The sequence below is a fragment of the Lichenostomus cassidix genome, chromosome 3 (genome assembly GCF_008360975.1).
Source record: "Lichenostomus cassidix isolate B80296 chromosome 3, HeHo_3.0, whole genome shotgun sequence".
NCBI lineage: Eukaryota > Metazoa > Chordata > Aves > Passeriformes > Meliphagidae > Lichenostomus > Lichenostomus cassidix.
The window spans coordinates 10,913,869-10,938,861 of record NC_139483.1 but is presented as its reverse complement, the minus strand read 5'-3'; the positions used below and the strand labels follow the sequence as shown (position 1 = coordinate 10,938,861).

General features: G+C 44.9%; 5 protein-coding genes across 20 annotated transcripts in view; 2 read left to right on the top strand and 3 right to left on the bottom strand.

The window, feature by feature from the left end:
• Nucleotides 1-5,433, top strand: part of DHX57 (DExH-box helicase 57) — a 49,396-nt gene extending 43,963 nt beyond the window's left edge. For all 8 annotated transcript variants that reach the window (XM_085054424.1, XM_085054420.1, XM_085054423.1 and 5 more), the window contains 9 exons: nucleotides 500-700; nucleotides 1,142-1,418; nucleotides 1,981-2,076; nucleotides 2,176-2,259; nucleotides 2,374-2,511; nucleotides 2,951-3,025; nucleotides 3,445-3,579; nucleotides 4,158-4,358; nucleotides 4,447-5,433. In XM_085054424.1, coding sequence (XP_084910550.1) covers nucleotides 500-700; nucleotides 1,142-1,418; nucleotides 1,981-2,076; nucleotides 2,176-2,259; nucleotides 2,374-2,511; nucleotides 2,951-3,025; nucleotides 3,445-3,579; nucleotides 4,158-4,358; nucleotides 4,447-4,590 — 1,351 coding nt within the window. In that variant the 3' untranslated portion in view covers nucleotides 4,591-5,433. The remainder of the gene's footprint in view (nucleotides 1-499; nucleotides 701-1,141; nucleotides 1,419-1,980; nucleotides 2,077-2,175; nucleotides 2,260-2,373; nucleotides 2,512-2,950; nucleotides 3,026-3,444; nucleotides 3,580-4,157; nucleotides 4,359-4,446) is intronic.
• Nucleotides 5,434-6,813: 1,380 nt separating this feature from the next.
• On the bottom strand, nucleotides 6,814-12,530 carry LOC146439047 (serine/arginine-rich splicing factor 7-like). Of its 2 annotated transcripts, XM_085054461.1 has the most exons (9): nucleotides 12,384-12,530; nucleotides 11,850-12,030; nucleotides 11,548-11,724; nucleotides 10,513-10,587; nucleotides 10,283-10,384; nucleotides 9,736-9,789; nucleotides 8,447-8,491; nucleotides 7,769-7,804; nucleotides 6,814-7,112 (listed from the first exon to the last, which is right to left on the bottom strand). In XM_085054461.1, exons 1-9 carry the CDS (start codon nucleotides 12,403-12,405, stop codon nucleotides 7,088-7,090), a joined length of 717 nt encoding a protein of 238 aa, XP_084910587.1. In that variant the 5' UTR covers nucleotides 12,406-12,530; the 3' UTR covers nucleotides 6,814-7,087. The 2 variants fall into 2 exon arrangements, with proteins under 2 accessions (XP_084910587.1, XP_084910588.1); XM_085054462.1 differs by lacking the exon at nucleotides 8,447-8,491.
• Nucleotides 12,531-13,187: 657 nt separating this feature from the next.
• On the bottom strand, nucleotides 13,188-18,349 carry GEMIN6 (gem nuclear organelle associated protein 6). 4 transcript variants are annotated; one of them, XM_085054458.1, is made up of 4 exons: nucleotides 18,233-18,349; nucleotides 17,259-17,389; nucleotides 16,473-16,618; nucleotides 13,188-14,267 (listed from the first exon to the last, which is right to left on the bottom strand). In XM_085054458.1, exons 3-4 carry the CDS (start codon nucleotides 16,598-16,600, stop codon nucleotides 13,862-13,864), a joined length of 534 nt encoding a protein of 177 aa, XP_084910584.1. In that variant the 5' UTR covers nucleotides 16,601-16,618; nucleotides 17,259-17,389; nucleotides 18,233-18,349; the 3' UTR covers nucleotides 13,188-13,861. The 4 variants fall into 4 exon arrangements, with proteins under 4 accessions (XP_084910584.1, XP_084910585.1, XP_084910586.1 ...); XM_085054459.1 differs by lacking the exon at nucleotides 17,259-17,389 and having other exon boundaries at nucleotides 18,233-18,342; XM_085054460.1 differs by lacking the exons at nucleotides 17,259-17,389; nucleotides 18,233-18,349 and adding an exon at nucleotides 18,090-18,219.
• Nucleotides 18,350-18,361: 12 nt separating this feature from the next.
• On the top strand, nucleotides 18,362-24,760 carry LOC146439045 (serine/arginine-rich splicing factor 7-like). 2 transcript variants are annotated; one of them, XR_014850651.1, is made up of 9 exons: nucleotides 18,362-18,463; nucleotides 18,804-18,984; nucleotides 19,116-19,292; nucleotides 20,183-20,257; nucleotides 20,347-20,448; nucleotides 20,801-20,854; nucleotides 22,882-22,926; nucleotides 23,512-23,658; nucleotides 24,447-24,760. XR_014850651.1 is itself a non-coding variant. In XM_085054455.1 (9 exons), exons 1-9 carry the CDS (start codon nucleotides 18,436-18,438, stop codon nucleotides 24,499-24,501), a joined length of 753 nt encoding a protein of 250 aa, XP_084910581.1. In that variant the 5' UTR covers nucleotides 18,364-18,435; the 3' UTR covers nucleotides 24,502-24,760. The 2 variants fall into 2 exon arrangements, 1 of the variants encoding a protein (XP_084910581.1); XM_085054455.1 differs by having other exon boundaries at nucleotides 18,364-18,463; nucleotides 23,512-23,547.
• GALM (galactose mutarotase) overlaps nucleotides 19,370-24,993 on the bottom strand; it is a 27,933-nt gene continuing 22,309 nt past the window's right edge. For 3 of the 4 annotated variants that reach the window (XM_085054453.1, XM_085054452.1, XM_085054450.1), the window contains one exon: nucleotides 24,055-24,484. The gene's annotated coding sequence lies outside the window, so the exon portion shown is untranslated. Of the gene's footprint in view, nucleotides 20,434-24,054; nucleotides 24,485-24,993 lie in introns of those variants that run through there. The other variant, XM_085054451.1, reaches the window with a different exon arrangement.

Genomic DNA, 24,993 nt, shown 5'->3' with positions numbered 1-24,993 from the left:
GACCTTTCCGAAGAGCTGGGAAAAACTGGAAGGAAACTTGGTCTGTAGAAAGCTGCTACAAGGTGGAGAAAGCCAGTCTAAACTCAGATCCAAGTGCAGGGGTGGGAATTTTATCCACAGAGAAGTTGGCAGCATCTGCCTCCTCACCCTCCTGCCTGTTCTCTGTGCACTCATGAATACTCACTTTTTTAAAGGGCAGATGATAGGACAAGGGGTAAAATGGCTTCAGACTGAAAGAGGGCAGATTTAGATTGGTTATTAGGAAGAAACTCTTCACTGTGGTGAGGCAATGGATCAAGTTGTCCAGAGAAGTTGTGGCTGCCCCATCCCTGGAAGTGTTTGAAGCCATTTTGGACAGGGCTCTGAGCAACCTGGTCTAGTGGAAACTGTCGCTGCATGTGACAGAGGCACATCGGGATTGGATGATCTTTAAGGTCCCTTCCAAGCCAAAGCATCCCATGGTTCCATGAATATAAGCTCATCTCTTGCTCTCCTGTAGATACGACCCAGGCAAAGGAATGGAAAGTCTGGAGGACACCTTTGTGTCCAAGGCCAATGCTCTGCAAAGGAAAGGGCGGGCAGGACGTGTGGCCTCGGGTGTTTGCTTCCATCTCTTCAGCAGCCACCACTACAACCATCAGCTTGTAAAGCAGCAGCTGCCAGAAATACAGAGGGTGCCCTTGGAGCAGCTTTGTCTCAGGTGAGCTGGTGTATTGCTTGAAAAAGACTGTGCAGAATGTCCTTCCTTTGCTGCAGGGAGCACTGCCACAACCCACATCAAGCACCATCATCATGCAAATGTTAAAGGAAGAGGCCTTCCTGTCCCTGCTGCACACTGTGCCCTGCTTTGTACTAAAAGGAAGCAAAGCAGCACAAATTGTATTTTTGCAGTAAAAATTTTATTTCAAACCTTAGTGGGCTGAATAGAAATCTGTTCTTAGAGACTCAATATTCCCCATTGCTGCCTGACTTCAACTTTGCGTTACAGGCCCTCTTCTAGGGAGTGTGCTCTTCAAAGCATGCTTTCTGTTGGGTTTTTTAATTCAGTTTTTACAAAAGCTTGCTTTTATTTTATCCTGTGTATGGAACTAAGCTGCTTTTTTTCTTTTTTCTTTTAAACTTTTTCCTCCTCCTCCTTAAGAATTAAGATCCTGGAGATGTTTTCTGAGCAGAGTCTTCACTCTGTCTTATCACGACTGATCGAGCCCCCTAGGACTGAGTCTTTGCAGGCATCAAAGGTGCGACTGCGAGACCTGGGAGCTTTAACTCCTGATGAAAAGCTCACCCCTCTGGGATACCACTTGGCCTCGCTGCCTGTGGATGTCAGGATTGGCAAACTCATGCTGTTTGGGACCATTTTCCGCTGCCTGGACCCTGCACTAACCATAGCAGCCAGCCTGGCCTTTAAGTCACCTTTTGTAAGTATTCCTAACCCAAGAATTCTTTTCGTGAATATTTTCGTGCAGCAGCAAAATGCTGTTGTGACTTGCAGCATTCTACACTTGAGTATATTCTTCTTTTTAGCCCACATTGTTTATGTGTTAATACAGTGCTTGTTGAAACAGTCCAGTTATAAGCAGAAGCTCAAAATGATGTGGCAGCAGCAAGAATGGTATTTATACACAGTAGAAACAGTAAATAGTATTTTCAATTTTTAGCTAAGAAGTGCAGACATTTCATCTGAATTTGGTGTGAAAACTAGTGGTAATAGAAATTGTGAAACAGTGGTAATGATGGAACTGACATGTCTGAGCTGTAAATGCAGCATTCAGTTTGGATCTCAGTTGCTGTCCTCACTGTCACCTTGGCTTTTTGAATCAGGTGCTTTTTTGAATGCCTCACATTTTCGGTTATCCATAGGGAAAACTTGCATTCTGACCTGTGAGCTGCTGTGAAAACACCGAATATGCCAAGTAGCTCTAGACTGGCTTGTCTGAGTGGTGAGGGGAAGAACACACTAATATGTTACTGCCTGCCTAGGTGTCACCATGGGATAAAAGGGAAGAAGCAAACAAAAAGAAGCTGGAGTTTGCAGTGGGAAACAGTGACTACCTGGCTCTTCTCCAGGCCTATAAGGTGAGTTAAAACTCAGTAGCCTCTCTCAGGCTTTTGTGATGTGTTTGAAATTCAAGTGGAAATATTTCATTAAAGGCTTCCTCCCATCCTCTTAATTAGGGATGGCGTTTAAGTATCAAAGAGGGCTCTCAAGCAAGCTACAACTACTGCAGGGAGAACTTCCTGTCAGGAAGAGTTCTTCAGGTAAGTCAGTGTTTGTGGCCTGCACAGGGGCTGGCAGAGTCCTGACAGAAATAAGTCAGGACAGATTCTTCCTGCTGGGTGTGGCAGCCATCACAGGCCTCTGTCTGTTTGTAGGAAATTGCCAGTCTGAAGAGGCAGTTTGCAGAGCTGCTTTCTGACATTGGCTTTGTGAAGGAGGGACTGAGAGCCAGGGATATTGAGAAGAAGTGGTCCCAAGAAGGTGATGGCGTGTTGGATGCCACAGGAGAGGAGGTAATTCACAGCATTTCAGTGCTTCAAAATGCTGCTGCAGTTTTTCATGTGGGCAGTCTACAGAAAGACCAAGGCCAGAGATCTCCTGGGGCTGCATGATGGATCAGGGGTTTGGTAGTTGTAGGATCTTCCTGTGCAGTGGGACAACTTGTGCTTGCTTTCTCTCAGGTGCAAGCCACTTTGTAGCCAGATGTCAGAGAATGATTCAGCTGAGCACTAACTGCACCAGGACAGTGGTGGCCAATTTGCTCCATTGATAGTGAACACAGCCCAGGTCCAGCCTGAGACCTCAGGAGCAGTGACTTGTCCTCCTCTATGAAGCACAGGAGTGCAGCTATAAAAGTGAACCAGTTTCAAGAATTCAGTCATTCCCAGAGCAGGACTTCACCTTTACACACTGAACTGTAAGATCCCTAATTGTCCTCCATTGATTTCACAGGCAAATTCGAATGCAGAGAACATCAAGCTGATCTCAGCCATGTTGTGTGCTGCACTGTATCCTAATGTTGTCCAGGTACAAGAATGCTTTTTCATTTTTCCTTCTTCTAGCATATTCACAGAGCCTGCTTTCATTTGGGCTCATTGTGGCAGCCTTGAGCCTGGCTTGGTTGCCAAAGTTTGCTGCTTATTGTGTCAGAGACTGGAGCAGAGCTCCAGTTTATATTGCTTGAGACTGCTGCTGTTCCTACAGGCTGATGGCAGTGTCACACAGAAGCCAGCAGCAAATGTTGAGAAGCTACTTCAAATTATAGCTTTTTAGAAGGCTGAGGTTACAAATGAAGTCAGGGTTAAACAGCAGCTAGCATGTAATATCTATCTCTAGTGACCTGACATGTTATTACTACAGAACTTCCATTGTTGAAAAATTTAAAACATAAGGTTAAAAGGTTTTCTGGTGCAGCAGACTTTTATAACCTTTTTTTTAACATACAGGTGAAAAAGCCAGAGGGTAAATACCAGAAGACCAGTACAGGAGCAGTCAAAATGCAACCAAAAGCAGAAGAGCTGAAGTTTGTTACTAAAAATGATGGTTATGTTCATATTCATCCTTCATCTGTGAATTACCAGGTCAGGATTCTTTTTTCTGCAAAGCATGCCCTGTTTAATGAAAGAAATCACCTTTGATTGAGTATTTAAAAGTACAGTGAGGGTCCCTATTAAGGTTTAACATGAAGTTTAAGATAAAAAATCTTAATGATTAAACTGTCCTGTGTTAGGATTGTAAATAATGGTGCATTCCTGACTTACGAGTGTCCTCATGGGCACAGAGTTAAACTCCAGCCTCTGGAGTGGAACTGGTGGGTTCAATAAACCCCCACCTTTGTGTTTTCTTAAGCTACACCTGCGAAGTAAAGTTTCAGTGGCAAGGCTCCCCTTGTTTCTCCTCAGTATTGATGATTTGTTGGCAAGTAATTCAGGGACACACCCTGGTTTGTTTCCTTGTCTGAGCCAGCAGTGAAGAATTAGAAAAGTGGGAAGGAGCAGGGATAACTGGCAAAGTTGTTGGCAGCTCTTCCAGGTCAAAGAGGTCTGTTAGTGATCCAGTGCACTTTAGGCACATTTGCTGCTCACTGCAGCTGCAGGAGAGGCAGAGGAGGCAGGAAGAGCTGTGTCACTCTAACGAGGCTGCTGTGTCCCTGTCCCAGACCAGGCACTTTGAGAGCCCATACCTGGTGTACCACGAGAAGATCAAGACGAGCCGCGTGTTCATCCGGGACTGCAGCATGGTGTCTGTGTACCCCCTGGTGCTGCTCGGGGGCGGCCAGGTGCACATGCAGCTGCTCAAGGGTGACTTTGTCATTTCCCTGGATGATGGCTGGATACGGTTTGTGGCTGCCTCTCACCAGGTGAGGAAAAGGAGGGATCATCCAGGGGGTGCTGCAGAGCTGTGCTGGAGATGAGCCTTAAGCTTCCCTCTGTTCTACCACGTGTTAGGTGGCTGAGCTGGTGAAGGAGCTGCGCTGTGAGCTGGACCAGCTGCTTCAGGATAAAATCAAGAATCCTAGCATGGATTTATGCATGTGCCCCCGTGGATCTCGGATCATCGGGATGATTGTCAAGCTTGTGACCACACAGTGACATCAGAACAGCTTTCTGTAAGGATTACTCATCCAGCACCACTGCCTGACCAAGTAACATCAGTGTCTTGATGTATTTATTGGTCCAAAACCTGGCATTGACTGCTGGAAGAACAAGTTGGCAACTGTATGGCTGACAGTTTTCGGGTTTGTTTGCTCGCTTGTTGAAACTAGGGTGGCTTACAGTACACTCTGGGTAATGGGAAAATGGCAAATCTTCCAGAAGGAATAGAAACCTTTGAGTAAGAAAGTGTTTTTCCATGGGACTGTGCCCTGGCAGTTGTGTTTTCTGGTCACACAATTACCTGCTAGCCAGGTATGTCTTGTATTAAGTCATGTCTGGAGGCAGCATGTGACCTGGGGAGCTCCTCCCAAACTGGTTTAAACTCACGTCTGCATTTTGACCAAGCCTTTACTGAGGCAGTCAGGTTTGGCTGACCAGGGGTCCTCTGCTTACAGTTCAACCTAAAGCCCCTGTTAAAGGGTGAGCACCTTTTGATTTGTGTCATGAGGTTCTGAAAATCAGTGTCCTAGGGTGAGGAGACTGTTGGATCAGTGCAGGTTCTTCTGGTGACAGGGTAAAACTGCAGGAGAGTGGACATTTTCCCTGAAAAAGATACTGTTCCAGCCCCTTCTAGCACCAGGAAGAAGTAAAACAGCTAAGATGGGACTGCTGCAGTACATTAAAAATGAGTTCTTGGGCATTGCTAACTGGTAACCTGCTCTGGTGTGGGAAACTCCTCCTGCCACCCTGCACAGCTGAAACGAAGTCCAACTTCTAAAATGTTTTAGCCAAACTCCAGTGTGGCAAAATGCTGTAGTAATAATGAACTATTATTTCCTCCCTTTGGCAGTTTAATTGCAAATGCTTTAGTGCTGCAGCCAAGCTGCTCAAATATCAAGTGCCTTAAGTGACAGGACTGGGCTGTTACCTCTCATAATAAAACCAGAATGAACACTGCCTCTAGATCAGAGCCCCAGTCTGATCTAGCACCCTTCAGCCTGAGGAATGAGTGGAAGGGACTTTTTTTTAAAAAAAAAATCAAACTCTTCTCCAAACATACACATTAATCACAGGAGGAAGATGAGGAGAGTACCAATACCAACAACCCCGTGCATCGCATGGGCTCTGCAGCTCTACTGGAATAAATTAGCCCCAGCTTGCTCCTGAATGCCACAGGGCCACTCCATTCCACCTCCACGACCTGGCAGTGGGATGGGGAGAGCAAGGGGATGTGAGAAAATTCATGGGTTGATATACAGCCAGTTTAATAAACAAAAGTAAAAGCTGTGCACACAGGCACAGCAAAGTAAGGAATTCATTCCTCACTGACCATTCCCCCCTTCAGAAGGCTGAAGAGCTTTACGTCAAAATTATCTGGCACTCCAATTTCCTTACTACTCTGGTAACAGCCACTATCAGCTGCAAAGATAAATCAAATTGGCAAATATGCTGCACTATTTTACTAAGTCTTTCAGTAACCTATGTATGGTGAGATGGGGACAGTCTGGTTTCCAAAAGAACCAGAGACCAGGACAGCAACAAGGCCCTTCCCTGGGTATACTCCACTGCCAAAACAGAACCAGGCAGACTCGATCAGAGAGAAGGAACTTGAGGTCTCACTTGCCCACATATCCTACTCCTTAAACATGACCTGCAGGTTGTGCTTAGGACCTGTCATCTCCACAACCCCCCTCAAATCGCCTAAAAATTGCATGTAAATATATTACCTTTTGCACCAGAACTGCCACTTTATCTGAGTATCACAAAATAGTACTATTTGGACAACCACCATCTAAAACAAGATTTCTAAAAACATTTACTTCAGTAGTTTACATTCCAAAGTATTTACAATACCTTCAGGTGAGAAGTTCTCTGGTCCTTTAATGGTCATGACAGGATAGTATTCACAGATTGTTTTCTTCCAGGCGGTTGATGTTCTTTGTAGACATTTTTGTAAGTCAAATCACTGGATGTATGAGCACCCCCAGAGAGGTTTTCTGCCTCCCCTAGCTTTGAGGAGGTGCAGGGAATAACACAAGGCATGAATCACTGTAAGATTCCAGCCTGAACAGCAGGAAAGACATCTTTTCCCTTTAAGGTGTAGGGATGAAGAAGGCATCCCTGGCACCTGTCCTAGCCTGCCCACTGCTTTTCACCACAGAGGCACACAGAGTCTGCTTTCCCCATGCCAAATACAAACAGCAGGGTTATCACAATTGATTTCTTAGTTAGAAATGCAGTTTATTTCAATGCACCAATAAAAAAAAAAAAGCCCAACATTTTCAGATCACAGAACATGAACACAACAGAAGAGTTTTGTATTAGTCTGCTAGTAAGACTTTTAGAAGATAGAGATTCATGCCAATTGCTAGTCAATAGAAACAGCCTTCTAGGACTAAGCCCTTATGTCACAAAATCCCTTATAATGTAAACAAAATAGTTTTTTTACTAAACTTCTGAAATTTGAACCCATTCTTTTAGGACTTTCATTCCTTTAAGGGCTTCCTGATGGTGAGTGACTGAAAGGGAAAAAAAAACCAAAAACAAACCATTAAAAACAACTCCCTACAGCAAAACCAACAGAAAACTGAATGCTATCCCAGGCTTCCTCTGCTCAGGAGTACCACCCCCCTTTTCATTTACAGTTCTCTAATAATGAAAGAAGTGTCGTATTTTATACTTTTACAAGTTAAAAACTGCTTTAAGCTTGAAAGCTGAAGACTACTTAAGAGAACTGAGCTGCAGTGAGACATCAAGCCTGGTCAGAAATCTCAATCCCAGCACATACTTCTCTGGTAACACAGGAAAACTTCTTATGTCATGGTGCTTAGCACAGCTTGGCAGCTGTGCAACTCCTGAGCCTGCAGGAGTCACCAGCAGGAATTTAATCCTACAACATATTCATGGTCTGCTCCACACCTTCCATTACTCACTTCTTCCCCAGATTCTACATTCCTCAGGAACATTTCATTAAAGTAGGTTTCCTTAAAAGTTATTATCAACACTCTGACTATCAGCAGCAGGAAATGCCCCCAACAATTCATCTTTTCATAACTCACAGACTTAGGCAAGTAAAAAAACCTGAGTTTTTATCCTTGCCCAAGTTAACTTCTATAGGAACAGCTCTAGTGCTATTTTAACCACAAGACAGACACCAGTTTTAAGACATTCCTACCTTCTCTTTGGAGATGGTGATCTGGACTTTGAGCGGCTGTTCAAAAACATACAAAACAATGTGGTTGGTACACTTGGATACTCAGAAACCACTTCTGACCATTTAAAACCAAAACAATTTGATGATGTTACATGCATTAACACTGCTGGTAGCAAGTGTACCCAGTTACTTTAAGCAAGAAGCTGCAGGTGAGAAGGAAAAATGCTGGAAGCTGAAGCCCTTGGGAAAAGAGCAACACACAGCTTCAAAGCTGCTGTAAATCACAGTAACCCTGCAAAGCAGGAGCAGTGAATCGAGCAGAGTTAGGGAGAGGGAGAACTACAGTCATTTGAGAACACAGGCAGGAGAAAATATGCCCCAAATCCTGTCAAAAATTTTTTTTGTGATAATGAGGAAAAAACATCATGTATGCAAAATCCTGTAAGAATTGCTTACTGTCCCACAAAAAAAAATCAGCTGTTAAAAAAACCCCATAAAAATAACATAGGAAAAATGTTGTTGAAATCAGTTATGTAAAGTACAAAAAAAAACTACAACAGAAAATCTTATTTCACATGCAACTGAAATAGTGGTCCAAGCAGAGATTTTGAATCCTGAGGAAAAAACCAAAGAACCCACAAAAAATCCCACCAACCAAAACAAAATCCAACTGAGTGGTACTTGTATTTGAACGCTCACCTTTTAGCAGGTAAGCCAGATTTAGATCTACCATGAGACTCAGACCTACAACAGGAGAAAAATAAAGCTCAGCAAAGCAGCCAGTGGGCATGCAAATACAATGAGAGTTAGCTACACCAGCAACAGCAAATTCACACCACACAGCAGCACCAACCACAGAGGGAAGGCTCTGGTGCTGCAGGCTTTCCTTAGGACGTTTCAAGAGAATCCTTTAGCTCTAATTGCAGAGACTGCACTTATCAGAGACACGAGTGCAAGCACAGGAAGCTCCCCAGCAAAGCTTCAGCTACCAGTTTCACAAAACACAAGACCAGACTCCCACACTTCTTCCTACCTGCAAGTATCCCTTCTCTAAAGGGAAGAATAGTTTCACATGTCATCTTAGAAAGTATTTTACCATTGTATTAAGAGCCTGGAATCAGCCACAAGTAAGCATGTGTGCTGAAGAGCTGATTCCTCCTTCAGCCCAAGGTCCAAATGCCAATTTTATTCAAGATAATAAAGATTTTGCATCAGTATCTGACTACTAATGATTAAACTACTGCCAATTTATCTTAGGAATTAAAGTCAGACTTTCCTCCCACATGTATTATGTCACTTTATCAACTCAAATATTTGCTGTTCCTTAAAAAATACTCGTCTTCCTAGAGTATCAGAATTCAGGCTATCACTCAACATCAGAATGCTCAGTTCAACAGCCTTGGCCAAGAAAGTGAGGTACTTTTTTTCTGCTCAGAACTGGTTGTGAAGGGTAATCAAGATTCACCTTCACTCAGCCTATTAACTAAGGGAAATACTACATGGCCACTGCTGGCACATGTTAAACAAAATGTTATGTGCCACTGTTTTGAAACCTTCCTGGTCACTATCCTGAGCTACTGTCTGTCCCAGTTCCTCCCCATATAAGAAAGAACTTTTTACTTGATCAGTTACAGAAGATGGGGTTGCTCACAACCACCCAGAACTGGTACTTAGTACCATGGCTAAGTAACAGGCAGTATACAAGACAATCCTCAATTTACTACATACTTAAGAATTAACTTGTTTTTAAAAACTCTCTCCACAGACTTTAATTGCTACATTGTACATTGCTACTTTTGTCTGTGAAAAGGCATAAATTATTAAATGCATACTGTTCTGCTGGTAAGTCTTCTAACTCCTTCGAGACAAATTCCCCCAGGGAAGGAGGAAACAACCCAACCAAACAAAAAAAGCAACAACAAAACAAAACCCACAACCAAACACCACACAAGAACTATTACTGGTTTGAATTAAAACAAGTGTCTCACCTGCTTCGAGGCCATACAACAGACCGGGACCTGGAGCGTGACCTGGACCTAGATCTACGAAAAAGCAATGAAAGCTCTATTATCATGCTTCACACAGCTGTGAAAGAAAATCAGTTATTATAAATCTTCCAGAAGACTAAGAATTTTGTCAGACTGTTGGTTTTACAGAAGTAACTTTTAATAATAAAAGACTGTAATACCCTTAGTCAGTCCTGCCATCCATGTAAAAAGATCCCGCTATCTTACTCGACTAAGCAATTACACTCTATACACTCGAAGCTGAATTTGGAAACTTTAACCACAGAGCAGGACCATAAACTTTGGTGTAATGTTAGGGGAAAAAAACCAAGTGTTAGAAACAGCTGTTCCAAAATTATATGCTTAGATTTTTAACATAAAGAAAGCATTCAGAGTAATTCTTAGGCATGTAACACCACAAACACATGGACGGCAAAACATAAACTTATTGTCTACGTTACGTATGCTATATATAGATACTCGATATTTTAAGCTCAACAATGCTGTGGATTTAACAGCAACCACATACCTTGACCTTCTTAGAGAGCCAGAGCGGGACCTGCGGGGTGAGAATGATCTGTATCTACGAGGCGACATCGACCTGGACCTGCGGTAGGAAGCTGATCTAGATCTGCAAAACAAAGTGAAAAACAACCCAATCGCTGCAAGGAGCTTTTCACAACAACTACAGAAAAAGAAGGGGGGGGAATCACCAGAGGGAGGAGTAAGAAGAAGAATGAAAACACAGAAGAGCCTTACCTCCTACCACGGCTGCGACTGCGTGACCGGGAATACCTTCTTCCTCGGGACCTGGAGCGGGATCTGGACCGGGACCTGGGTTTAGGTTAGAAACAAAAGGTATCAGCAGACAGCTGCAGCAAACCAGTGCATGTGAGGCCCTGCTGAAGTCAAAACTTTTTTCAGACAACTAAAAAGAGAATTTAAAAATAAAACAAAAAAAAGAAAAACCAAAAACCAAACCAAACAAAACAACAAAAACACACCACTAGCATCTGTCAGTTGGAAAAATGTCTGGGCCTACTTGTCTTGAGCATTTTTACTACCTAGAAAAATGTTAAAAGCTGAATTACATTGCAGAATTACATTAGAATAGAAAACACTGTAATGCGTATTTAAAATAAACCTTGCAAGTTTGCAGGTCGACCCTCTTTGGCCCAAGGTCTAGCAGATCTAGACGATCTAGAAGTATCTATAGGCGAGCGCTGCATCTAGGTAGGAGTTCTCTTCAATCTAACGACGATCAAACTGACAGCCCAATGAGCCAGGGTGAGGCTTGATTGACGCAAGAAGATTTTTCTAGGTGGGAATGTGGTCAATCTGGTGTTCCTCTTTCTAAACCGGAGGGGGGCCCCAATTGAAAGCCAAATTTACTGTTACGGCGGTCACCGTCTCAAATTTTCTGCCCTTAAAGAATAAGGTGAAGCTACGTGTAGATGGCTCGAGGGGATCTGGCCTCTTATGCTGATCACCTCAAGGTCTAGGAGGATCTTAAGTGTCGGATTTGCAAGGCGCCTCAGCATGAAATCTTAAGGCTCGTGACATTCTGAATCAAGGCGACTGACTCAAACGAAGAAACCTGAAAGGTTTTGACCAGGTTGATTATTAAGATATTAACATTTTATATGTATTAGCAAAAAAAAAAAAATTGTGATATACACCTGTTGACTTACGACATTAAGAGTTAAAACTGGTGTAACATTCTGTTCTTTGCTAACAAGAACTACAAAAAAGCGAGCTGGCGAAGCAACGCGGCCGCCCCAGCCCCGCACGTACCTGCTCCTCCTTCGGCGGCTATAGCGGTGACAGTCATAGGCATAGTGGCCTTTCTCACCACACTCGTAGCATCTGTCGTTGGGGTCGAAAGGGCGCCGGGCAGGGGGCCGATCGTAGCGGGAGCGGCGCGGCATCCCTGTGGACACTTCCACTCTAACCCTGGAGCCGCATATTATCCTGAAAGACGCAGTAGGTATTAACCAAAGAAGTATTTCTTTTTCTGATGTGCTCAAGCAACGAACACGAGCAATCCGTGACTGGTGTGGGGTAGGGACTCAAGGAGGTTCCAGGCATGCACGTACTTCCCATCGAGGCCAAGCACAGCATCTTCAGCATCGCGGGGGTCTTCGAACTCCACGAAGGCGAACCCCGGCGGGTTCCTGGCAATCCACACGGTTCTCAGCGGTCCGTAGTAGCTGAAGGCTCTCTCCAGCTCGCCCTTGCCGGCGCCCGTGCCCAGGTTGCCCACGTACACCTTGGTCTCTGGGGACACGGCCGCCATGTCAGTGCCGCGCGCGGCGGCGGCACGCGGCCCCCCCTCCCCTCCCCTCCCCTCCCCTCCGCCATCTTTGACACCGCGTCCATCTTAGAGCGCTCCGCCGGGCCCCGCCCGGCCCCTCACACCCCGCGGCCACCACGGCCGCCCCCAGCATCCCCCCTCCCCGCCACCGCGCTCCTCTCCGCGGCCGCCTGAGGGAACGGCCGCCTTCTCCCGCGGCCCGAGCGGCACGAACGCCGCCCTTCCCTCCCCCTTCGCCTCGCCCCCCCTGCCAGCAGTAGAGCCCTCTAACCCCACCGAGAGACGCTGAGTGCCCCAGGCTCGCCGCCATCCCTACCATATCGCCCGTATCGCGACATCCTTCCGCCGACAGCGCGAGCTCGGACAGGCGCGACCCTTATATAGAGGAGCAACCGCTGCGCCTGCGCGCCGCGCGAGGGGCGGGGCGGGACGGGCCCGCGACTCTCGCGAGAGCTGCTTCCCGCGCGGCTCCGGTGGGGAGGCGGTTATGGCGGCCAGGGGGGTGTGAGGCACGGGCAGGGAGCCCCGGGAGCCCCCAGTCAGAGCTCCTGCGGGAGCCACTTGCTCCCTTTTGCACCCCTCACGCGTGACCCATCGCGGTTTCATCGCTGAGGAGCTGAGCATGGTCCTTATTTCTCGGGCAGAAGTGGTGCCTTCCTTGGAACGAGGCATTCCCAAACTGCTCCGAATCTCCTGAGCTGGCTCACACCTCACTTCCATCCCAACCCACCTTCGAAGGTCAAGCACTGTGTTATCCCCTCAACTGACATGCAGCTGGAGCTTTTGTGTCTTAGCATCTCCCAGCCTTTTCAGGAAGACAGCCAGGAGTGGATACGCAGTAGACATTTTTAAAGAAAAATCAACACAAACCTGACAGATTCTAAGTAATTTAGGTAAGTCCCAGCAGGAATGAGGAGAGCCTTTTATGAACAAGGGTTAGCCAGACTTTTCAGCTCCATTTGAGCACACCAATGTGTTTTGGAGCTTATCTCCTAATAAGGCAGAACAAATACACTGAGATAAATTAGGGCTCTGAATGTTCCTCACTGCATTAATAATGTCAGGAATAATCACATAATGATTCCTGCAGCGTGTGTTGACGAAAATTAGAAACAAAGCATTAAGAAACACAAACTGAATTGCAACAAATTTTCCTTTTGCAGAACACTGGTTTTCCAAGCACTGCTGCTCTAAAATAGCAAATATAGATAGAGAATGGTTTTAAAACCTGCTAACCTTTCCTAATAATTCTACAAACTTGGACATGCGGTGTAATTCATGTTCTAAACCAGAGAACAGTCATGGGGAAAACAAATGAACAACAACCAACCATGAAAACAACAAAACAAAACAGCTTTCTGAACATTTTTTAAATTTGGTTTTGGAAATCCAAGTAATAATTCTCTTTCTAAAAAAAAAAATTTAAAAAAAAAAAAAAAAAGAAGTAAGGAATTATCTGGTAAGCAGTTCAAATAAACATGCCTTCAGCATTAGATAATTAATTTTAAAGGTAGAGGAAAACAGTTTAAATTTATCATATATCATCTTTTGCAATACTGTTATAAAAACACTAAACTGACAAGTTAAACTGATAAATCAGTTTCATACATCACCATGATCCAACAGCTTGCTTCTAATAAAAATAGTGCATAAAAAAAGCTTGTGTTTTTCATTTATACTTCTTGTTTTATCCCTTCCTTTACATACAAAAAACCAGACAAAAGTACCTCAACACAGCATTTCTGCAAATAGTGAATGGTGATGCTCGGGAGAGTTCCTAAAGCAGGACAGTTCCTACAGACAAAGGCTTTTATCAGCAGGAGCTCCGTGTTGTTTCTCGAGGAAGCCCTGCACCAAGCCCTGCACACGGGACAGGATGATCTCGTTGGAGCTGCTGCACTGCTCAGGCCCGTATGGGGGGTCGATGGTCAGCACCCCTGCCACACACAGCGTCCTGCCCAGCTCCCCCTGCTCGGCCACGGGGATGTGGTTTGTCTCCAGCCAAGTCTTCAAGGCATTCTTCCTCTTCTCCAGCTCCTCTGGGCTGTAGGTTTGGCTTTCCTCAGGCGCCAAGATGCGAGCGAGGCGCTGCTTCATGTCATTGTCCCCTTCTTGCAGTATTTCAACCTCCTGCACAGCGTGGCCCATGACAAGTGATATGCATGTTTTTTCATTCTCTGGGAACGTTGCAAGGACAATGCTGTCAAGGAACGAAGATTGTGTAAGTTCCAGTTCTTAACTGAAGACTGAGCAGCAGTGTCCAAGATTTTGGAGATGAGTGCTCATTAGCATCAGCTGAACCCAGGCACTTAGGCAATGTTGAGTATCCAGCATTTTTCTGTGAAAAGCATTCTGCTATACCCTTAAAATATTAAAAATGTGGGGCTTTGCAGGCAATTGCTGGTATTGAATTTGAAACTATTCTAGACACTATGAAGCAGAATACTAGTTTAAAGAAGCAAAGTGCACATTATACAGTCAAGGCTGCGAACCTAAATATTTTTGTGCAGCTTTCCCAACACTGCTGAAGAATGCAAGTCTTTCAACATTCAGAAACAGTGACACCTTCATACATGCAGCACTTCGGATGCTGAAGGCGGCTAACACCACCAGAACGTTTTAATGAAAAAATATTAATGTTTATTGATCATTGCTAAAAGAATAATTTTTTTAATTACTTCCCAGTTTGTCAAATGAAAATACAACAGGAACAGACTACAGCAGGTTCAGGCTCACATTTTAAAAGCCTGGTTTTTTTCCCAAGGGCACTTGCATCCCAGAAGTCCTAAAATGCAGCTAGGAAAGCAGCTTGTTATATTTCTAGGATCTCTCCCTCGTATCTCAACAAAGGGCATCAGAAACCATTTTGTCCTCTTGTGAGAAGCAAAATTCCAGAACTTGATGCCAGCACTTCACTAATCTATTGTTGCCACCATTAGTGGAAGCAATGACTTTTTGGGATGTGTCCAGTGAGATATGCCTTTATTTCATCCTGGACCATCACCAGAATCACTCACAGCTGCATGCACCTTTCTTACCAAAATTATAAGAAAATTCAAGAGATTATTTGAGCTACTCCAGAGCTGAAGCAACAACCAATTCTTCTGAAACATATCAGAAGCTAAATGTTTTAATTTCCAGCCTCCATCCTGTGTTCATGTGGGACAAGGTTGCAACCAAAAATTGTGGAGATACAGCTAGAAAGCAGAAGTGAGAGCACTGCTAAACTCATGTCAGAAGTGGACACAGCAAAGCTGTTAGGCCATAAACCCTGGCAGGCAGTGCAGCCTACCACAAAATAGACAGCATAAGAGAATGGCATGTTTGGTATGTATCTGTGCCAGTTATTGCTAGCTTTTAGTTTTGCAATATTATTGAGAAACGTAGATATGGTTGTTATAGTGATTACTGCTTATATAAAGATCTATTTTTAGTTACTGCTGAAAAGGTATAAATACTCAGCTCTCTATCAATAAAATCATCTTATTGCACCCAAGCAATCTGCCCAGTCTCTCCCATCGCCGACTGTCACTCAACAAAAAATACGTCAAAGAGCTCTGGCAGCAAGGAGACAAATTTCTGCCCATTCCCTGGTGCATTCTGCCTTTCCTTTCAAACCCTGTTTCCAAGTTACTTGAGATACCAGAGATGTGTGGTACCACACAATGCCCAATTTTCCCTGCTTGCTCTCCCAAGAAGCCTCTACACCTTCATGGGTGTCTGGCTGGAGTGGAAAGCAGGGCATCATTGCAAGAACTCTGCACAGGGGGTAAGCATTTCAACACCTAAAGTATTAAAAACACTCCTGCATTCCTGCTCTTTGTAAAGCAGGGTTTGGAATCTTATTAAAAGCAGTCCTTAACACATCAATTGTTGAGAGGTAATAATATAGTTTAATGTGCAAATTTTAAATAAGGATAAGTCACTTGGATTTATAATACTGTGTGATTTAATTATGCTGTTCCCTTAGCTTTACTTGCTTAGCATGAGCAGCTGGATTTGCTGAAGCCTTGGCTGCAAGATGTGAACTTTCACCTTGAAGATATGCATTCAGCTGGTACAGAGTTGATTTTCTTAGCAATCTTCCTAGAAACTGGCACAGTGCTGAGTTTTGAATTTACTGTGAGAATAACTTTTTCTTAGCACACTGATATTTTGGTTGTTGCTAAGCAGTGCTTACTCTAAATCAAGAAGTTTTTAGTTTCCTATGCTCAGCCAGTGATGAAGTGCACAAGAAGTACAAAGCAGAAGATAAGGAGGCTGCAGCCATCAGCAGAAGCTGCAACTTGGCAAGATAACGTGCCATTTTTGCTCCAAGTAAGTTTGCTTCAGCCTTGGGATCTTTTCTTCTCTTAAAAATCTTGCTCTCTATTAGTTTTACAGAAACAAAAGCTTCGGTACTTACGTGGCAGAAATTGGGTCAACTGTTAAAACCCATCCTTCATATTCATGTTTCTCAGCTGCAACAACTTTCACCAATTTGTCCACATACGTTTCCCAGTCAAGAGGGCTTTTCCTCTGCCAGTCATTCATATTTCCTACATCCAGGACCTAGAAAACAACCAGAGCAATCAGCAGATGCAGTCAATCTTTTTCCTTTGCTCTTCACGTCGGAACTGAGTTTGCCTCCAGGTAAAGATTTGTCTTAAGCAAAATCTGCCTTTTCTTTTAAAGCAGACATTCACACAAGTGGTTTGCATAGAGCTGCAGCTCTGTAATTGCGCACAGAGCTCACTTGTTTTCAAAGGCACACAGCAAAGCCTCAAAACCCACAATTCAGGTGGCCTTATGCTTTTCCGTGGCATTCAACAGCCCATCTATTCCTCTGCCTTCTTACAAAACCTCGGAGGTAAAAGTTCACCGCCTTTGTTTTGTGCACTGGCGCATCACTGCGGCCCGAGCCTTTCCACCACCTGTGGATAAGCGTTATCCACCCAGCTGCCGGCTCTCATCCCTTACGGTGGAGCAGCAGCAACTGCTGTTCCTCTCTTCCCCGCCCAGCATTCCCATCCCAGCATTGCTCCGCGAGCGGGGCCGCCGGGCCATGGATGCAGCGCGGTTCGGAGAGCACAAAGGGCTGGAGGGGGCTTTGCTCCCCGCAGGCTTTCCGGCAGGGAGAGTCTGCACAGCCTGGCTCGGCGGGGGCAAGAGCCCCGGGACCCCCCGGTCCCCATCCCGCTTTCCCGCTCACCGGCCCGGTTCCCGTTCCCGCCGAGCGCCCCTGGGAGCTGACCCTGGGCGGCAGCGCCGCTTCCTGCAGCCGCCGAGCGCCTTCCCCCGGCGCGGGTTGAGCACCAAACGCTCCGATACGGAGCTCTACAGCTACGGGGCTACAAACGAGTGACACAGAGCTCTACACGTATGAGGCCAGGTGGCAAAACAAGGGGTCGGGGCGTGTGGCGCTTCAATCCCGCTGCCTGCTGCCCCTCTGGAGCTGGGTTTGCTCCCGGGATGCTCCCGCTGCTGCAGTGACCGCAGCTTCCACATGCTAAGCCGTGCCTCATCCGTGGGCATTAATAGGGGTAGATGCACGCTTTGTGCATCCGCTACATAAAAATAAAATATTTTCGCTCCCTGGTTGTCGAGTAGCTTCTAACAAGCTTTTCCTGTGCCGCTGTGAAGGTGAGAAAGTTGATTCCAACACCCACCCCACCTCAGCAACTGCTCTATTTCAGCAGTACTCATGGAAAACTTCCTATGGATGAACCCAAGAAGCTGCTAGTCATTAATTCATTGATTTGTCAGTAATCTGTGAAAGCGAGCATGCAATGGTTTTGTGAGTATTAACAGAAAAAAATAGGGTATGAAACGAGATAGTCATGTTTTGCAGGCCTAAAGAAGTGATTTCCTTGGGTTTTTTTCTTTCTGGAAGCTTCAATTCAGTCTGTACAGCACTACAGGAGTTCTGTAGGAATGCCTTATGCTGCTGTATTCAGCTACTGCTTTCTTTTAGTTATAGCTTTATCATTAGAAAGGAGGGAGAGCAAATCTAATTGTTTCTGCTCTAAGAACAAGCACTGGCCTGTGCTCCTGAGGCGGCTCCGCACCAGCTGATGGGGATATCACCTCCAGTACTGGATGCGTCAGAGGATTGCTTCCCCAGAACAGGTACCAGGGGAGAAAGGCCTTACTGGCTTTACTTCCATCGGGCAGAAGATCACTTACAGGACCAGCAGCAGGACAAAGAGTTTGTTCTCTGAGTGAAAAGCTCTCTCCATCCCACTGAACCCTTCAACGCCTATTCAGGAGCGCTCCGCCGCCCCGCCCCGCCCCGCCGCGCGCATGCGCGCCTATGCGCGGGGCGGGGGAGCAGGGCAGGGGGCAGGCGCGTGCGGCGGCGCGTGCGCGCGGGCGGCGGAGCCGTCGGGATGTCGCGTTACGGCCGCTATGGAGGCGGTGAGAGCTCCCGGGGGCCGCGGGCGGCGGGCGGCTGCGCGGGGTGGGAGGCGAGGCGGGTCTGGGAGAGAGGCGATTACCGCGGGGAGCCGGGCGGCCGTCGAGCGCCGGCGGGGAAGGGAGAAAGGCGGGAAGGCGATGCGGCCGCCGCCGCCGTTGTCGCCGCCGCCATTTTGCGTCAGCGGCCGTGGGGGAGGGCGCGCGGCCGGGCGCGCGGCGCCCGCGGTGAAGGCGGGAAGGGGCCGCGCGGACAAGATGGCGGCAGGCGGGGGAGGGCGGGGCGGGGGCTGAACCAGACCCCCCTGCTGACCTGCCGCTGATGCCCGGTGCGCTCCCGCAGAGACCAAGGTGTACGTGGGCAACCTGGGCACGGGCGCCGGCAAGGGCGAGCTGGAGAGAGCCTTCAGCTACTACGGACCGCTGAGAACCGTGTGGATTGCCAGGAACCCGCCGGGGTTCGCCTTCGTGGAGTTCGAAGACCCCCGCGATGCTGAAGATGCTGTCCGCGGACTTGACGGGAAGTACGTATTCATCTCGCGTGTTCACCGAGGCTACTGAGAGAGGATCGGGGGGTTCTCTCTCATTCTTGTGCTTTTGTAGTTCTGTCTTAGACAGCACGGTTTAACGCAGAGCCTTCATGGACTTGTTGCAGGGTGATTTGCGGCTCCAGGGTTAGAGTGGAAGTGTCCACAGGGATGCCGCGCCGCTCCCGCTACGATCGGCCCCCTGCCCGGCGCCCCTTCGACCCCAACGACAGATGCTACGAGTGTGGTGAGAAAGGCCACTATGCCTATGACTGTCACCGCTATAGCCGCCGAAGGAGGAGCAGGTACGTGCGGGGCTGGGGCGGCCGCGTTGCTTCGCCAGCTCGCTTTTTTGTAGTTCTTGTTAGCAAAGAACAGAATGTTACACCAGTTTTCTTTAAACTTTAACGCTAGAATAAATGTATAGGTGTATATTACAATTTGTTGCTATTTCTATCAAATGTTAATATCTTAATAATCAACCTGGTCAAAACCTTTCAGGTTTCTTCGTTTGAGTCAGTCGCCTTGATTCAGAATGTCACGAGCCTTAAGATTTCATGCTGAGGCGCCTTGCAAATCCGACACTTAAGATCCTCCTAGACCTTGAGGTGATCAGCATAAGAGGCCAGATCCCCTCGAGCCATCTACACGTAGCTTCACCTTATTCTTTAAGGGCAGAAAATTTGAGACGGTGACCGCCGTAACAGTAAATTTGGCTTTCAATTGGGGCCCCCCTCCGGTTTAGAAAGAGGAACACCAGATTGACCACATTCCCACCTAGAAAAATCTTCTTGCGTCAATCAAGCCTCACCCTGGCTCATTGGGCTGTCAGTTTGATCGTCGTTAGATTGAAGAGAACTCCTACCTAGATGCAGCGCTCGCCTATAGATACTTCTAGATCGTCTAGATCTGCTAGACCTTGGGCCAAAGAGGGTCGACCTGCAAACTTGCAAGGTTTATTTTAAATACGCATTACAGTGTTTTCTATTCTAATGTAATTCTGCAATGTAATTCAGCTTTTAACATTTTTCTAGGTAGTAAAAATGCTCAAGACAAGTAGGCCCAGACATTTTTCCAACTGACAGATGCTAGTTTTTTAGTTGTCTGAAAAAAAGTTTTGACTTCAGCAGGGCCTCACATGCATTGGTTTGCTGCAGCTGTCTGCTGATACCTTTTGTTTCTAACCTAAACCCAGGTCCAGGACTAGATCCCGCTCCAGGTCCCGAGGAAGAAGGTATTCCCGGTCACGCAGTCGCAGCCGTGGTAGGAGGTGTGTTTGAGTTTGTCTTTTATCTGTGTTGCCTTCTTGTCCTCAGATAAAGCTACAGTTGAACAACTCTTGAATTTTTTTCTTTGCAGATCCAGGTCAGCTTCCTATCGTAGGTCCAGGTCCGTGTCTCCTCGTAGGTCTAGGTCTGTGTCTCCCCGCCGGTCCCGGTCGGGTTCCTTGAAGAGATCGAGGTAATTAGTAGTAATCTTTAAAAGGCTGTGTGCTTTGTTCTTGTTGGTGATTTCTTGTTTTAATTAGGATATTCCAAATTGTATTGGATAGCAGACTTCAAAAGGTGTAAACCTTTAGAAATTGGCGTGCTTTTAAAAGTTTCTGATAATCTTAGTTAAATTCACAGGTATGGGTTTTGTGACCTTACTTTGAGATAGTGGCATCTCCCATGATGATTTTTTTGTCTAAAATGTCTAATAATCATGTAGATTTTAAGTTCAATATGTAGACGTTAATTCATGTAGTGCAGTAATTGTCATCACTGCTGCTCGAGTTGACTTCTTTTAATTTAGCTTAATTTTTTTATTTTAGGTCTAGATCAAGATCCAGATCTAGATCCAGATCTGTTACATGGCCCCGAAGCAGGTATGTGACTGTAGATAACTGGTAAAAGTTGATTAAAAGTCTGTTTAGGCTCTCCAGCAACTGTTAATGGGTTTTTTTCAGAAAAAGATGTGGTTTTTCTCCACTGATGTAGGGATCTGTAGTTTTGAAAAGCTGTGCAGAAGAATGTTCTTCCTCTTTTTATTCTTATGCACACCATTAACAATCCAGGTCCCCGAAGTCATCACAAACACTGGTTTGACCAGGTTGAATTAATGGCTAACAACTGTAGAATTAATCTGAAGAGTTTCATTTTCTTTGTGTAGCACACACAAGATTGTGGATTCTTTGCACTATTTTTCAGGGAAAGTAGGATGCCCTTGCAGTAGTGTTAATGCCTTAATGTCTGCAGCCAGTCAAGTCCTGAAGGGCTTGCTGGTTCTCTGAATGTTACAGCTCTGTTAAATATCAGTGTCAGTCTGCAGGAGCTGATTTTAATTTGAGGTAAACACCTGTCAGAATTATTTTGTGCCAGTAAATGTCTCACAATAGTAATAATCAAATTTTAAAGGAATGCAGGATGTCCTTTGTTGACTTAAACTTCATTTGATAGTAAGTGGAGCCTGTCCTTCATGGACCATTGTCCTGACAGCAGAGCTGACTGGATATCTTGGACAAGAACAAGAGTAAATGAAGTTCTGCTCTGGAGGTGGAACTGCTTGTGGCCCAGCCCATGCCCTGTGCCTGCTGTGCTGGTTTTAATGGCTGCTCTTTGAAACAAGTAACATAACACTCAACCTTGAAGAAAAACAAAGGGTAGCTTTAGCTGAAGGGACCAAGTGGAAAAGCCCACAGCTGAAGGTGGTGTTTTTTGAGGATGGAACAGCAAGCAATGATGGGAGTTTTAAGGGAAAGGAGAGATGAAGACAAGATAATAAAGAGCAGAAACTCACACAAATAGTCCAGAAGCTGATAAAGAGAGAAGCAGGTTCCCCAAGGCAGTAGAGCAGTGCCTTTCACTGACTGGGTACACTTCTCTATGTGTGGCTAAACTATGTTGAATCTTAGTACTGGTTGTTCCAACATGACTTAATCATGGCTTATCACTGTTCATTGTCAGTGATGAGCAGGAAACAGCTACAGTCAGCAGACTCTCAAAAGAGAAAAACATCTTGATTTTACCACCTTTGTATTCTCTTTTTAATACCAGGGTGGTTTTCTGCTGGGTAAAGGAGACTTGTGAAATTTCTAGACTATTGTGTGACACTTTCCATTATAAATCGGGATTAAGTGACTGAGGCATAGGAAGTTACAGATGTACAACTAGACAAATGACAAAATAATTGTGTTTAAGCAATTGAAAGATGGTTTCTTGACAGAAAAGTCCAAGGAATGCATTGTACCCAGAGACAGGCTCTGGATTCATGAGGAAGACAGACTGAATAAATACTACATGACATTTGCTGGTTTGACAGTGTCACAACGCACATCTGGAAGTTGTTGTGGAAAGCTTTGGATGTGGAATGTAGAACACTTCCTTGGAGTACCAAAAAATTGCAGTGAGGCTTTCAGGCAGTATTAATGTTCTTTTGGTCTAGCAGTCTCAACGACTGACATTTTTCATATCTTTTTCATAAGGATTAAGTTCAAACATTAAAAAAAATACTTGAATCAAGTAGAGATATATATGATGAACTTCACAGAGAAGATACTTACAGGAATGTGCTGTCTGCAACTGTAGTGGCAGATGTCACTCAAACCTAATAAAACCTGCAAGTTGATTAGCTCTGTGAAAATACTGGACAGGGTTTGGGTTGTTCTTGTGTTCCTGCTACCTGCATCAGCAAACACTGATCATCAGCCAAGGGGCGAATGTACCGAGCACAATGTGCAGCATCCATATGAAAAGATTTCTTCTGAAATTTAACCAGCAAAGCCCTGGAAACTTGCAGGATTTTGTGTATTCAGCATGACAGCTTTCATCCACTGAGTGTGAATCCTGCAGTCCCAGACATGGCAATCTGCATGCTCTCAGTTTCCCTGCTGAGCTGTGTTTTTTCTTGTTGCAGGTCTAGGTCTCATGGCAGATCAAAGTCTGGCTCGCCGGCTAAGAGGTGAGCATGCACACATAAAGCCTGCAGTAGCATCTCAGATTTAGGTTTGCATGATTAACAGAGCCTGGTCCTTTAGAAAAACATCCCCAGACATGGGTCCCCAGCTAATCTGTTTGTGATATGACAGAAATTACAATATTTCCTCTGCAGCTCTTTGGAATGTGTTCCTTACCTGTCTCTTTGTTTTCATTAACACTTTGTAGTTTCTAGCATAGTACTAATTTTTTGTGCCTTTGTGCTCAGTTCTGTTAAATTTTTCTATCCAACAGATAAAGAGCTTGAGCTTTGTTAATGCTTTTCATAAAACAGCCGAAATCTGGTGATGTTACTTTTCTCAAAGCCTCACCTCAGTACTACCCTTTGTTTTCCTGTTCGCTGAAAAAAGTTGCTTAGAATTCCTCTCCATGCTAAATGAATGGAGAATCCCTGTCAGAGTAAAAGTTGATCTGAAAACTTTATCATTGGAAAGACCTTCTGGCTCAATTCCTGTAATTGCATTGCTTTCTGATAGGCTTTTTTTTTTTTTTTTAATATAAAAGTTGCATTTGACATTTAAGCTGCATTGACGATATTCTGTTTTGACAGCCGGTCAAAGTCCCGGTCACCATCTCCAAAGAGAAGGTATGTTGGTCTCCCTACTAATAGCATAGACTCCGTAGAGCTGGCATTTTAGTGTCTGCACTGATCTCTGCTGAGGAGTTTGACTGCTGCTTGTAGGAAAATACTGGAAAGGTATTTTGCTGAGATCTCTTTAACAGCAATAATGTTGTGGTTGTGGCTTTTTATGTGGTAATAAATCCTCAGGGTTATGAAGCAGTGTCTTGTCTTTGTCTGCTTCCCTGTTCATTTGGGTTCACTGACAGTTTTATTGCACAGAATGATGAGCTTAAAGCACAGAATAAATGTGGGACTCAATTTTCAGTCTCATTAAAAGCTACATGGGTGTTGGGGAAGGTAGAGTGGAGTAAGCTAGCACAGCAGTCAGGAGTGGGAAATCAAGCCTACTATATTCACTGCTGTTACACAGATTATTTTCTTCTTTCCCAGTAAGTCAGTAAATAGTTTTCTCTCAGTGTGTATGCACAGAGAGAAATGTATTGAATATGTGTAGTGACAGAATCAGCAGCATTTTTCCCCTAATTAGAATTCTTTAATAGTTCATTTTTACAACTTTAGTGTCAAACAATCACCGGGGAATGAATAAGTGCTCATAAATGCAGAATGATCACCATGATAGGTTTTGATAACCTGCTCTATCACAACAGTAAGAAATACCCTTCCCCTCTGGAGGTCATTATAAGTAACACCCTTTAGATGGCTTTACAGTGATCTCATTTTAAAAATAACAGTAAAGAAAACATTCTGTCCAAATCATCAAACTGTTAACTTCTGTAAACAGTGATTGGTTATTTTATCAAAAAACAGTGCTTAAAGGGAGCCAGAGTCCCTGTTGCTTTTTCCTGTATTCATGATTCCCAAACAGCAACTGAAATGTTAATTGTGGATTCTTTTCCTTTCAGCCGTTCACCATCAGGAAGCCCTCAAAGAAGTGCAAGTCCTGAAAGAATGGATTAAAGTTATGAAGTTAATCTTTTAGGAAGAAAGTTATTTTGCTTACATTATTATAAGGGATTTTGTGGTGTCTTTGTAAATGTAAGAATGTAGATAGAAGAGTATATCAACTAAAATTTGGCATGATCTGGGTCTTCTGAGTTAGTCACACCAATAGACTAGCACAGGTTTCTTTTTATTGTATGAATTAACTTCCTGTGATATGAAAATGTGGGACTTTTTTATTGGCACATTGAAATAAAATGTGTATTTTTAACTAAAACTTCTCTGTAGTAACCCTGCTGCTTCTGTTAACGTTTGAGTAATTCTAGCTGTGTGCCATGTAACGTGGATGAAAAATGTCTAAAATGGGAATCACTAATCCCAACTCGCGTCTTCTCAAGGTAGTCACTTTTCACATTTGCTGTTGAATGGTCTTTGGTGAAAGGATCAGTTCCTGCTTTCCTTGAAATGGAATTTAAAATCCCTCTCTGTCTTCAGATGGATAAAAATTTG